The 13,842-nt window shown below is 45.7% G+C and overlaps 1 protein-coding gene across 2 annotated transcripts; it reads right to left on the minus strand.

The window, feature by feature from the left end:
• Positions 1–1,421: 1,421 nt before the first annotated feature.
• pdpn (podoplanin) lies at positions 1,422–11,835 on the minus strand. Of its 2 annotated transcripts, XM_024005839.3 has the most exons (4): positions 11,413–11,832; positions 5,310–5,651; positions 4,895–5,003; positions 1,422–2,899 (listed from the first exon to the last, which is right to left on the minus strand). In XM_024005839.3, the coding sequence occupies exons 1-4, from the start codon at positions 11,477–11,479 to the stop codon at positions 2,893–2,895; spliced, it is 525 nt and encodes a 174-aa protein (XP_023861607.1). In that variant the 5' UTR covers positions 11,480–11,832; the 3' UTR covers positions 1,422–2,892. The 2 variants fall into 2 exon arrangements, with proteins under 2 accessions (XP_023861607.1, XP_070304204.1); XM_070448103.1 differs by lacking the exon at positions 1,422–2,899 and having other exon boundaries at positions 4,891–5,003; positions 11,413–11,835.
• Between the last annotated feature and the right edge of the window lie 2,007 nt (positions 11,836–13,842).

Below are 13,842 nucleotides of genomic sequence, written 5' to 3' on the forward strand. Positions count from 1 at the left end.
GTTCCTATGAACTTCACATGTTGGCACTCATTGGTCCTTTTACATGGACAGGACCTACACAAGATCTCTAAGGACTTTCTATTTGGAATTTGTCTGCTTGCCTGAGTTACTGTATTGCTGCGCGTTTTCCCTCTGCTCGGCCTTCTTGAGTCGACAGGCCTATGAAACAGCCCGTCACCTCTTGAGCAGGACAGGGGTGTGTACGTGTGCGCGCACAGGGATGCTGGGGGAAGCAGCCATAAAAACCCGGGCAGGAGGACACCGGCACAAGGATTTATTTCACACACACCAAGCTCATGTTTACACCTGCACACTGCACAAGTGGGAGCTTATGAGGGAGGTATTGTTCACGTGAGGCAGGGACTTGTGAATGTGTGTGCAGACAGACATGACTGAAGCCGTTTTTTTTCTTCAACCAATCACATCAAATATTTTTCAGAGCTGATCTGATTGGTCAAAATACCAATTTGTGAGAGTTGTGCAGCCTGAGTTTGAGTGTGGCTGTGTGCCTATCCGGGCTTCTGCATCAGTGTGAAGGTGATGCTTGTAGTCTTCCGTGTGTGCGTTCATTCATGTGTACAGTATGTACCTGTAAATAATAATGTATACAGTTGTTGTGCACATCTGCATGTGAGTGAGTGAATGGAGGAAGTGACTCCACCCTGGAGCAATGTACAGAATTTGCCCTAGCACCTCCTGTGGGGTGGGTGGGGAGTCCATGCAGGCTGTGTAATGACAGGAGAGCAGAGCTGGGTGAGCATCACAACGGCCCATAGCCTCTCCATCTTTTCCCTCTCAAAAGACTCCATTGTTCCCTGTGTGGAGGGAGAGAGCAGAGCTAAAAGGGGATGAAGCTGGCAGACTGGGGGCGGCTGGGGCAGTGGGTTTTGGGACGCTGCCTAAAACCACATGGAGGAGAGAGCAAGACACAGGCCAGCTCTGTGTGCCTCACAGCTCACTGTTGGAGAGCTGCCCCAGGTTAACAGTGCCGTACGAAAAACTCCACAACATAAAAAAAAAACACACGTAACTGTCAGAGAAACACCCCAGCCGGAGAGAGCTAACGGACTCAGCAGTCTCAGGGCAGTCCATACAGGACCGCATTTGGCCGTAGTTTGTCTTGATTCAGTGGAGGGGTGTTTTGTGCATTACCTGACTGGAGCAATCAGCTTTCGCCACTGACTTCTACCCCAGTGCATGCTGGGTAGTGGTGTGTGCTAATTTTACACTGAAGGTTGTGTAAAAAGCAGAGTCATGAGATAATTACTTCCTGTGTCAGCACCTCTTGTTGCAATTTTGGGGGAAATGACTTGGGAAACTTGATTTGATAAGCAACAGCCAAAAAACAATGGAGCAACAAAGACAATATAACGTCTGAATTCTACCAACACACACACATAAAAACACGTCTCAAGCCAGCGTATATTTGGAGTGTTTTCACTTGTTTATTGAAACAGTATGAACAAAAACACCGCAATTAAATAAAAGGACTCTAAAAAAAAAAATCTGAGGAGTAAAATGAAAGACCTAGATTTGATACTATGGAGCAGAAGCAGAAACAAACATCGTTGCAAACGATTGCAGTGTCTAAAGCGGATCCATTAAACAATTGTCATCACTCATTCAGTGCACTTATTAACAGTTCTTAAAGCAAGCGGAGCTAAGCTGAGACTGAATACTTTTGACACCCATTGATGTCCTAACGATTATGAAGGAAATGTGCCTAAAACTGGGTGCAACCATAGAAGTCAAAACATCCTTTGCATGCATTCAGGGGGGAACCTGCATTTAAAGATTGTGTGTTTGCTTGGTATACTCTAAAGTAAGCAGAAGTACAGTGAATACATTGTAAAGGACAATGCTAGCAGAATGGGGGCTGATGACTTCTACCTGTATATGGAACACATGATTTTTGTGAAAACCTGAAGTCGTCAAAGCTGTCCTATTGGAATGGGTGACAGTTAAAGTACAGTCCATTCACATTAATGCACTTCAAAAGTAAAATCTCAAAACTATCCAGGGAATACCAGAGACAGTGGCACAAACCCTTCTGCAAAATTTCACAGATCTGTATTAGGTTTTTATATGTCAGTGTTAAAGCTGGCAGAATGTCACGTTACACTTGCAAATGAGGCGTCTTTTCATTAGCCCCTCGCTAACCCTCAGAACATGAGCACAATGTCGAAACAACTTCTGCATACAGTGCTTCATATAGTTGTTGAACACTTTGGTAGGTAGGGACTCATTGGCTAGGTGTTAAGGTGAGAAAATACTATGTGGGTGTTTTTGGCTGCTTGGCAATGTTCCATTAACTGAATACTATAGTGAGCAACTGCAACATATAATCAAGTAATAACTGTAGTCCCTTTGCGTGGTATATACACCTTATTAAATTCACCACATTCTCTTCCTCCTTTTTCCCCCTTCTGTATTCAACTTTTTATTTTCTGTTTCTTTTGTGTCGTGTTTTTAGGTCGTCTTCAACTCAAATGCAAATTGGAATTAATGTACACACCACTGCATAAGAGAGCGTTTTCTACCACAAGTTAAATAATCCCTTACTTCCTTTCTTTTTACAAACACATATGAAAAATCCTGAAATTCACTGACATCCTGTGGGTCACTGTGGATGTCAGTGGGGGGTCACCCCCCCGTTTGGTTATCGGTGTGGAGGGTTGCTGTGTGGTTGGGCAGGACCATTGATATCAATGGCTCCGTCTGGGGGTTGGGGGGAGAAACATTCTTCTCCCCCCACACCTCCCCCTCCTTTTGGCAACAGTACAAGATCTTGGTTAGGTTAGTGCTGGTAGCATGCTTGTTTAATGACAGGAAATGACGTAGTTCAGAATTGGCATAACTTTTTGGGGACTTCCCGTCTTGCAGCCTTTCTCCTCAGGGGCTGAGGGATGAAGAGAGAAGGAGAAAGAGTAAAACACACAGGCCAACACTCAAAACAAGATCTACTCACGGCTCATACATTTCAGATGATTGAAAAAATGGTTTGGATAAATGATATCTAAAAAGCTGCTTGGTTTATGATTTTAACGATACCACAGCACATGGAGAACATGACTTTTAGTACATTTTTCATGAAATGTGATCATTCGTAGGGGGAGTCACCAGTGATTGTAACTGAATTAATTTCAAAAGTCACTCATATACTGCATGCTATCTTAGTTATGGGCCCTACAGCCATTCAGCTTGTATAAGGATATAGTTAGTTTTGAATGGTTTAAAGGAGAAACATACTTAACATAATGGTATTTATTTAATACATTTTACTCAGTTTAGGTCAAGTTGGTACAATAAAAAACAAAAGTGATTCAAAACGGACCAACAACAACATCTCTGTGTTATCCTGATAACTAATTCATTCAAGAAGACAGCCTTGAGTTGCTACTCCGCTTCGAACCATTATGCCATTGAGACAGCCAGCATAATCAATCAGAACTGATGTAAAGCCAAACAGCTGGGAAACCATTTGTCAATGGACCCACTAAGTCCATACATGAGCCTTTTGACTGAAATTGAAGTGCAAATGAAGCCACTTGTTTCACTGAATGAACAATGCCTCATGGCTCATTGGCCCATGAGTGAATGTCTCAGAGAGCGGTAGCAGCCAACAGCCTGTCGATCTACTTTTGACCAGGGCCCTATAAAAGGAATAGGGTTCGATATGAGACGCATCATTTGTTTTGTGTCTGAGTCATGGGGTTAAGATGATTAACTGGGAAAACAATCAAAGAGAAAATTACAGAAACCAAGATGCTCTCTTTTGTGTCAGCCTTTTTCTTAGCAGCAGCAGCCCTATGGCATAAAAAAACGTTCCCTGTTAGCAGGCAAGCACATCCCCAAACATAACAATATTTTCAGAGGAAAAGGTGTGCGGTGTGGTAAGGAGTACAGCAGCTGTCGTGTCCTCTATTGGAAGACACTTCTTGTTCCCATTTAAAATATCTATAAATAAATGTCAAAAATTACCGACCGGCTGCGACAGCCTGGACTCGGAACTCAGAATCTCTAGTGGCACAGCTAGCACTGCACCGCAGTGCCTTGCGCCACTCGGGAGGCCAAAACTTATTTTTTAAAGGAATACAGACACTTATATTTGAATCTATGATTCAAATGTGTTATGTTCAGAGGACCAGTTATGGTTGACAAGTGATGCAGGTTGTCTTATCTATTAAACCATGTGCGTCGTAGCACCCATTGCACCCACTTCACCATAGTATTTTGGTATTTTGGCAATGAAGCACTTTATCTACTTCCCCAGAGTGAGATGAACTCGTGGATAGCAAACAGTGTCGGCTGCTGAGGGCAGGACGGCTAATAATAATGGCTGGAATGGCGCGAATGGAATGGCATCAATCACATGGAAGCCATGTTTGACGTATTTGAAACCATTCCACTCCAGCCATTACCACGAGCCCATCCTCCCCAATTAAGGTGCCACCAACCTCCTGTGATAGCAAATGTTATGTCTCTGCGTCCAATATAACGGATGCTAACCGATCCCGAAGACTTTCAGTGTTTGCGCTAAGTTAGTTAGCATTGGCTTGCTAAACTACCTCTAACTTCCCTCATACTGGATGCAGAGAAAAAAAATGGTTCATCTGACTCTGGGAAAGTAGATAAAGGGCTTAATTGCCAAAATCCCAAACTAGCCCTTTAAAGTACATGTATAAGTTGTGAAAATGAGAGTATGGTGCATGGTTTTATACAGTAGTAGCATGCTGTAGCAGCATGAAGCTTAGTCCTCTCATAAGATCACAAGGCAAACAGGACATGCAGAGTGTGCGTACATGTGCACATGTGTGTGTGTGTGTATATATGTATTCATAGAAATACATTGACCAATTCTAGATCAATGGGTGTATCCCTTGGAGGTACTTACGAGTATTTGCCCATTCTCCTCACCAAGGCGATCACCACGGCGATGACAATGATCACTGCCACCAATGCGCCAATCACAATACCCACCACTTGTCCAGAGCCAGTGCCCTCTGTGGAAGGAACACAAAGACGAAGTTACCCCACCAGACTGACCTCGATAGGGAATCAACACGTTTGGTGAAACAGGAAGGAAACCGAGAGAAGGGGGAAAAATTATGGAAATAAGGAGAGTGAGGCAAAGGCAAGGATAGAAATTTAGAGACCAGGGGGCAGAGCAATTTCATCGTGTCTTGAGCTCTACACATATCCTTGCCCTCTTTGATTCCCGCCTATGGGAGCATCTACAGACTGTAGCATTGACAGGGTTTCTCAGCTTCATGACCTCTATATCTGTAGCTGACATCTTCTATCCTTACCCTCCTCCACCACCAACTCCTCCTCAGCCTCTGCAGCCGCCGTGGCCTGGGCTTCGGGATACGCCGGGGACGTGGTGGCGACAGCAAGGGCCTCCGTTGTGGCCGCCTCCTGCTCGGCAGCCTCAGTGGCCTCGGTCTCCGTGGGAGCGGCCTCTGTCACCTTCGGGGTAGCCTCATCGACCTGAGTAGTGACAGGTTTATCGGTGGCAGGGGCTTTCGTTACGACCTCATCGGCCGCAGTCTTGGGTTCAGCCGTGGGGGCATCGGTGGTGCCTTCTTCTTTGAGGGTATCAGTGGCAGCAGGGGTATCTGACACCCTGTCTAATGGTGTCACCAGTGTACCTGAGGGGCAGCAAAGAGACGTCAGAGACTGCTAGAGTCAAATTAACAATATTTACACACGCTGAAGAGAAGGGCTACCACTTGTGATTGGATACATGACAACTGAGGTGAATTACTTTCTGAGTATGACCATAAAACTTCACTCTGTCATTTCACAATCGTTTTGAAATGTATTCGCTGGAAAGAGGGAACAGTTGGAAAGTCCCTCATTGCAAGGGCATTGTGGGAAAACTCAAAAGAAAAACCGACAAATATTAGCTCTTCCTTGACATTTTTTTATTTCTCTCCCAGCCCATAGCTTGACACATCAGTAGCAGTAAGAACATGGCTGCCACACCCCATGACTGAACAAATGTTGGTCCTCCCTCCTCCCCAGTGCCATCCACCTTGCCCCTCTCCATCCTGTCTTGGGCCGTGTTTGTGCACTCGCATGCCTCATCCGCTGCCTCATTTCCTGTTCATGGAGTCTCCGCCATAACAGCCCCTGGATGGGGATGGCAGGAAGTCAGCATATGAGGCCATACCATTAAAACATAGTCACTAAGAGGGGAAAGAGGGGGAGGCAACAATGGACAATTCAGGGTAAAACAACACAACTGGGTGTTTAACAGAGATAACGGGATCCAAATTACTTGGATGTGTTGGAATTTGTTGTTGGTGATATTACGAGAGACCAAAGACCTACATGGATCTCAACTTCAAAACATCCTCTCATCAAGCCATTTTTTGATGGCAATAAGAGTTGTAATGGAAGCTCTGAGTTCAGTGGACTGTTTAAAAAGACCCTTGTTTTACCAGTTAAGTTGACTGAGAACACATTCTCATTTACAGTAACGACCTGGGGAATAGTTACAGGGGAGAGGGGATGAATGAGCCAATTGGAAGCTGGGGATGATTAGGTGTCCATGATGGTATGAGGGCCAGATTGGGAATTTAGCCAGGACACCGGGGTTAACACCTCTACTCTTACGATAAGTGCCATGGGATCTTTAGTGACCAGAGAGAATCAGGACACCCTTTTAATGTTCCATCCGAAAGACGGCACCCTACACAGGGCAATGTCCCCAAACACTGCCCTAGGGCATTGGGATATTTTTTTAGACCAGAGGAAAAAGTGCCTCCTACTGGCCCTCCAACATCACTTCCAGCAGCATCTGGTGTCCCATCCAGGGACCAACCAAGACCAACCCTGCTTAGCTTCAGAGGCAAGCCAGCAGTGGGATGCAGGGTGGTATGCTGTTGTCAATGCTTGAAGTGAAATCTACCATCATCTATCCTATAATTGAATGAAACCCTCTTGTAATAAGAATAGCCTCTTTGATCAAAGGGTTGGACCGCAAAGTACAAGCTGAGTGAGACCTTACTGTTGTGCTCTACAACCCGTCCTATCTGTGCCTGTTGGAAATATTCCCCTCCACACCACAACTGAAAGCTTTGCTTGGACAGCGCAGCTTCGAAATTAAGAAGCAGAAGTCAATTTCAGTGAAGGACTGAAATTATGGTTAACTTGCAAACTGGCAACATGTCCTTTTGCAATCCCTCCTTTTCCCTGAAAGTACTTTTTGCCCTTTTCGAATGTGCAGTTCAAAACTTCTCCCAACTCCAGAAATAAGAAGCTGAGCGATCGGTCTAAACTTAGAACCTGACATCATTTCTTCGTCCTTTTCCCTGATTGTTCGAGACCGTTCGTAATAGAGAATTCTTTATGAGTTAAATAACATTGAATAGATGACTCCCTCTCTCTCGAGTTGTCCCAGACCCATTATTCTTAGTTCTCTATTTGCTCTAGCGTTCATTAGAAACAAGCAGGTTTAAATATAACAAAAAGTTGTTCCCCCACTACAGATCGTGAAGCACTTGAAACTGCAACGTTTATGTTTGTTTGGAATGTCTGTGATGATAAAGTGCCCATGCTTGAGTGAGAATAGCCTTGCGCTATATGTATTCATGCCCCCCCCCCCCCCCCKCRCCGCTAACAATTGCTTCATTATGTCTGCTGTGCTCACAATTAGCTCTAAGTACTATTTCCTTTCCACTGCGTTGGCTAATACAGATGCGCTAGTGAGTAAGAGAACACGACATCTCTCTCCCACCATACCACTCTCCCCCTATCTTCTCTCTGCCCCGCCTCACCCCGTGGATTAAGTTGTCCTGATAAAGGTTTTGGGAATGCTGTAGCTCTGCGAGAGGAGAGTGGTGTAAAAGGGTGGAGGGAACCCCAAAGGGAACGGTATGTTTTTTTACTTAGAGGGGAGAGCTCAGCGGCAGCCCATTCCGTTTATTCGCTCTCTCTAGCTCTATTTTGTGAACAGGGGCCTAGTCCCACAGTCTGTCTCTGATTTAATGTCCCATGATAGCCTGACCTCAGAGCAGATGTGTGAGTGCGTGCATGCTTGAGTTTGAGTGTGTCATCAGCTCCCTTAACCACCGCTGCGCATTAAATGTCTCTCAATCGCCCTGCATTAAAATTTCTCTCAAACAAGCTCTTTGGAGAGAAGGGGGGCATACAAGGCAGGCAGGCAAAGGGGCGAGAGTGAAAAGTGAGAGAGTGAGAGAATACAGCAAAGGGCCAGGAGAAGCGGTGGGGCCCGTATGGGGTGGAGATCCTGCCTGTCGGACAGTAATGGCATCGTGAGAGGGGGAGAGAGAAAGATAGTGTGAGAGCGAAGGAGGGAGCAGGACACATCCATCACCATCACAATCAGCTGCCACTGAGGCTCCCCTGTGTGTGCATATGAGTGAGTGTGTGTGTAAGTCTGTGCTAAGCTGTCTGTAGACAGGAAGGGCCCATCACCAGACTTGTGAGAGAGTGTGTGTCTGCTGTGGCCCCGGAGCCCAAGAATGTTGTTCCTTAGCTGGGGAGGGAGGTATCTGCCCATCTCATCACAGTATGGCACCTTGCAGCCCAGCTAGCCTCCCACGCTAGCTGTAGGAGTCATGCATAAACATATAGCGCCGCACCTCGCTGCCTGGCACTTTGAGTTGAGTGGGAGAGGTCCGATAGAATATTCCACTCTGGCTAACTGGCTCTTATCTTAGACACAATAGTGTCCACATACAGGCCGTGTTTATTTTCCCATGAGTGGAGATACAGGACATTAAACATTTATCTTCTGGACAACATCAGTGAGGCAACCAATGGCACAAGACGTCTATGAAGCCATGGGCCTATATCAAATGTACTTGAACAATATATCGGGCAAACAATAATCATCAATAACGGACTTGTGAAATAAAGTCATCACAGAAATACCGCAATTAAGCCAATTTATTAGATACACCACCCCATTCACAAAAATGTTCACTCCTACAGACAGTGAGTCACGTGGCCGTGGCTTATAAAGCAGGCAGACAGGCATTCAGTTACAGTTTGATTGAACGTTACAATGGGCAGAACAAGTGACCTAAGCGACTTTGAGCATGGTGCGATCATGCTGGACAATTGAGCTGTGGAAAAACATTGCCTGGTCCGACAAATCCTGGTTCCTGTTGCGTCATGCTGGTGGCAGAGTCAGGATTTGGCGTAGGCAGCATGAGTCCATGGCCCCATCCTGCTTGGTGTCAGCGGTACAGGTTGGTGGCGGTGGTGTAATGGTTTGGGGAATGTTTTCCTGGCACACGTTAGGTCTCTTGAGCAACATTTGAATGCCACACCTTGTAGAACCCATGCCACTAAGAATTCAGGCTGTTCTGGAGGCAAAGTGGGGTCTGACCCCGGTACTAAATGAGTGAACCTAAAACTGGCCACTGAGTGTATAGCGATAAATATATGCTGTGAAACTCAATCTATTATTCATTACATTAAGTACAGCAAAAATGAATTGAGATGACTTAAAAAAGGGAGCCACAATAAATATCAGGGAACGTTAGTAATATATCAAATGAAAGTCCAGAAAAACATCAAATTATTCTCAGTCCACTGGTGTATACGTTTCTATGCATCCCTGTGGGTTTTTTCTTCTTCGCTCCGTGTCTGGCACTGTGGCGTAGGTGCTGGAGACATGAGACGTTCATGCTGACAGTGAAGACACACAAACCCTTGGTTCGGCCATGTTGTGGGAGTGCCCCCTTGGTCTAATGGCAGGGCTGAATTACCCTCTCTGTCAGTGCCTGCCACACCAACCCTACAACTACGTCTGGGGCTACCTCGTTCGTGAGCTAAAATGGCCTCCGCCAGGGCCGACTCAAATAGATGTTTGTTTTCTCACCGCACAGATTTTGCTTTACAGAGGTAGGTTTACAACTTTCAACTCTACATTTTGGATGGCAATTTTTTATTTTTTAAAATCGATGTAAGCAATGCTTTTCCTGAGTGGATTTTACATCGTACGCCTCATATTTGGCGAATGAGCACACACTTGAGTCACTTTACAAGCCGGCACGGACAGAGAGCATTGACCCGTGTCTGCAGCCAGATGTGCTGGATGGAGTCTTTTAAAAAGGCGAGTGGCTCAGACAAAGCTCATTATGAGCTGGGTGGGGCGTCGGCGAGGAATGTAGGGGAGTCCAGAGTCAACAGGCTCTGTTCGGAGCGTGTGCAGGTTGTTACATTTCTTTATTGTTGTCAGGGTATGGAGCAGAGAGGAGAAGCTTGAGGAGTTAACACTCTTTCAAACAGGCCTTCGTTGGAAAGAGGCACGTCTGGTTGGTAAAGGTTGCCGTTTAAAAATAAATCCCACCAACTTCCTCCGCCCCTAGACTCATCATCCGGGAGTAGGGGGAATAGTATCAGGGGGCGGCCGGAATGAGGGGTGAAGGGGGCCTGTAAAGCTTGATACCCTGCCTAAGATGGGTAAATGTGGAGGGGGCGGTGGGTCCTGGCAGTCTAACAACATGTGGTAGGGGTGGGGCAGCAGCAGCAGCCCTCACTGTTAAGCTCTCACGTAGCCGGGTGTTCGCTCTCCCGGTCCCATCCATGACAGTCTTAAAATATAGAGCTTCCCTCTATTAATACCCACATGCAAACCGGCCCTGCCCTGCAGCACTCAGTCTCTGCCCCCTTCTCTCCTTCCCTCCCACCCCATGGGGAAAGACTTTGGAACCCAGGATTGGTGAGGGAGAGTGGGAAAGGGAGAGCGATGGAGAGGGGTAAGCTTTCCGATAAACGTGTACAGTGTGTATATTTGGCGAGTCAGACCCGAGCACTATTTGGGAGCCTTCCAAAGGATATTCCTTTTACTCCCTGCCGGCAGCCAAGAACTCATGTGCACGAGGCACAAGACCTAGCACCATTACATCACATTCCCCCTTGTCTCCAAATCAAACTTTTCCTCATCCCCGAGGATTGGGGGGGGGGGGGGGGGGGTAGAATCGACACAGACTATCCACCCAGTCGGCCCTCTGTATTACATTAACACCCTCAGCCAAGGCTTGTCTTTTTCCATCCAGGATGAGCCAAAGAAATTCACTGCTAAATGAACGTATACCTAGAGGAGAATACATGAGTCCTATACCATAGCTGAGCAAATGTTAAATGACAAAGACTACTGTGAAGAATAAAATAAAACCTACATCAAACAAACCAAAGAGAACATGTGTACGCTCTTCCTTGAGAGTGGAACTTTTGAACTAAGGACAAAGAGCTTAGAGCAGCCCCGAGATTCAAATTCAGAACGCTCCCGGATACAAGCCAAACAGACAGAGTGTGTGAGTATGAGAAGAGAGGTGTGGTGTGTGTGAGTAAGTGTGAGAGCCGAGCAGAGTGACCGGACAGAGCGGACACGGTGTGCTGCGAGGGCTCGAGCCCTGGATGTTGACTTACTTGCTCGTGCGATGGCACAGAAGGGGCCGACCAGGCCCAGCAAGAGCAGCAGCTGAACTTTGATCATGGTGACAAGTAGTCTTCTCCTCCGGTCAACAGCGTACAGAGACCCCAATGGCGAAGAGCAACACTAGACCCTATCACACACAGCACAACCCGCACTGGCGTCTCAAGGGAGGTATCAAAAAAGAAAAAAGCTATTGAGGAAAAAGTTTCTGAAAAAGTCCCAGGGAACTTGTTGCAGTTGTAGATAGATAGACTTGGACCGTCAGCGGCGGCGAGGGCAGACGGGCACGGCTGAGGGAGAAAGGCGTGAAACGCTCGAGGGATGTCGACAGGGCAGAAGAAGAGAGAGGAGGTCTGGCTGGCTGCTTGGTAGAATGGAGAGAGACAGGCACAGGGCAAGGGAGAGAGAGTGCGAGTGTGTCGGGAGTGGAGGAGGGGGGGTGGGGGGAGGGGGGGCTGAGCAGTGTAAGGTGGTCTCAGCCCCGGTCCTGCCTCCCTACTTGAACAGGCCAGTCCTGAGTGAGCCCCACTCTTCATGTAGTCCACCCCTCTCCAGTCCACTGAGGCTGCTGACTGCCTTGCAATGCCAGCAGCACACAGAAATACTGAAAATAAATAAATACACCAATATATTTATACACACAAGGTAGACACCACAAACACATAAGAAATCCGTTACATACAAATATACCCTCAAAACAAACACCTTCTATCCACACAAAACCTTTACAGTGAGTGGAGAAAAACATTCTAAACAATGTTTTTTTGTTCGAATTCACCATTTAATGATATGCAAGCAGTCCAATTGGATCAAATTACACCAGGAAATAAGTTATGTACTTAATCAGATTGTGATTTTAGATTCAGCTAAATGGTGAGTTTTCCCCAATATACATACAAATACATTTGACTAAAAGGAGTGCCCATTTAGTTCTATAGAGAAGTCTATAGGCAATACACTAGTGTTTTAATAGATTTATCTTGTGGTTTCACTACATGGTTTAGGTTAACATCCAGTCGTTGTTGACAGTGGCCTCCACAGTAAATGCAGTTTGAACACTATGTGACTAACACATGCGGTCATGGTGGTCCAAATAGTTGACGAAAGTGCAAACATGCTCTAGCTTTGCACACTAGTGACATCTGTTGGAGGAAAAAGCAGCACGGTGTGTAAAATGTAGGAAATAAATAATCAAAATCAAATTTTATTTGTCACATGCAGCGAATACAACTGGTGTAGACCTTACAGTGAAATGCTTACTTACAAGCCCCTAACTCTTATTTTTCTGCATTGTTGGTTAAGAAAATATTTACTAAATAAAGTAAATAAGAGCAATAATAACATAACGACGCTATATACAGGCGGTACAGGTACCGAGTCAATTTGTGGAGGTACAGGTTTGGACACACCTACTCATTCAAGGGTTTTTCTTTATTTTTACCATTTTCTACATTGTAGATTAATAGTGAAGACAAACTATGGAATCACGTAGTAAACAAATCCAGATATATTTGAGATACTTCAAATAGCCACCCTTTGCCTTGACAGCTTTGCACACTCTTGGCATTCTCTCAACCAGCTTCATGAGGTAGTCCCCTGGAATGCTTTTCAATTAACAGGTGTGCCTTCTTAAAAGTTAAATTGTGGAATTTCTTTCCTTCTTAATGCGTTTGAGCCAATCAGTTCTGTTGTGACAAGGTAGGGGGGTGTACAGAAGATAGCCCTATTTGGTAAAAGACCAAGTCCATATTATGGCAAGTATGTTTCTTCAAGTGCAGTCACAAAAACCATCAAGCGATATGATGAAACGTTCTCTCATGAGGACCGCCACAGGAATGGAAGACCCAGAGTTACCTCTGCTGCAGAGGATAAGTTCTTTAGACATACCAGACTCAAATAAATGCTTCAGAGTTCAAGTAACAGACATATCAACTGTGCAGAGGAGACTGTGAATCAGGCCTTCGTGGTTGAATTCCTGCAAAGAAACCCCTACTAAAGGACACCAATAAGAGAGACTTGCTTGGGCCAAGAAACACGAGCAATGGACATTAGACCAGTGGAAGTGTGTCCTTTGATCTGGAGTCCAAACATTAGATTTTTGGTTCCAACCTCCCGTGTCTTTGTGAGACGCGGTATGGGTGAACGGATGATCTCCGCATGTGTATTTCCCACCGTAAAACATGGAAGAGGAGGTGTTATGGTTTGGGGGTGCTTTGCTGGTGACACTGTCTGATTTATTTAGAATTCAAGGCACACTTAACCAGCATGGCTACCAAAGCATTCTGCAGCGAAAAGTTATCCCATCTGGATTGCGCTTAGTGGGACTATCATTTGTTATTCAACAGGACAATGACCCAACACACCTCCAGGCTGTGTGAGGGCTATTTTACCAAGGAGAGTGATTGAGTGCTGCATCAGATGAC

This window comes from Salvelinus sp. IW2-2015, linkage group LG17 (genome assembly GCF_002910315.2).
Source record: "Salvelinus sp. IW2-2015 linkage group LG17, ASM291031v2, whole genome shotgun sequence".
Classification (NCBI taxonomy): domain Eukaryota; kingdom Metazoa; phylum Chordata; class Actinopteri; order Salmoniformes; family Salmonidae; genus Salvelinus; species Salvelinus sp. IW2-2015.

Excerpts from the sequence above, each read along its gene's own strand:
- pdpn (XM_024005839.3), bottom strand. The coding sequence starts at position 11,479 with ATGATCAAAGTTCAGCTGCTGCTCTTGCTGGGCCTGGTCGGCCCCTTC. Across the intron at positions 5,652-11,412 it reads CTGTGCCATCGCACGAGCAA|GTACACTGGTGACACCATTA; the intron begins GTAAGTCAACAT and ends GCTGCCCCTCAG. Across the intron at positions 5,004-5,309 it reads GGAGTTGGTGGTGGAGGAGG|AGGGCACTGGCTCTGGACAA; the intron begins GTAAGGATAGAA and ends TTCCTTCCACAG.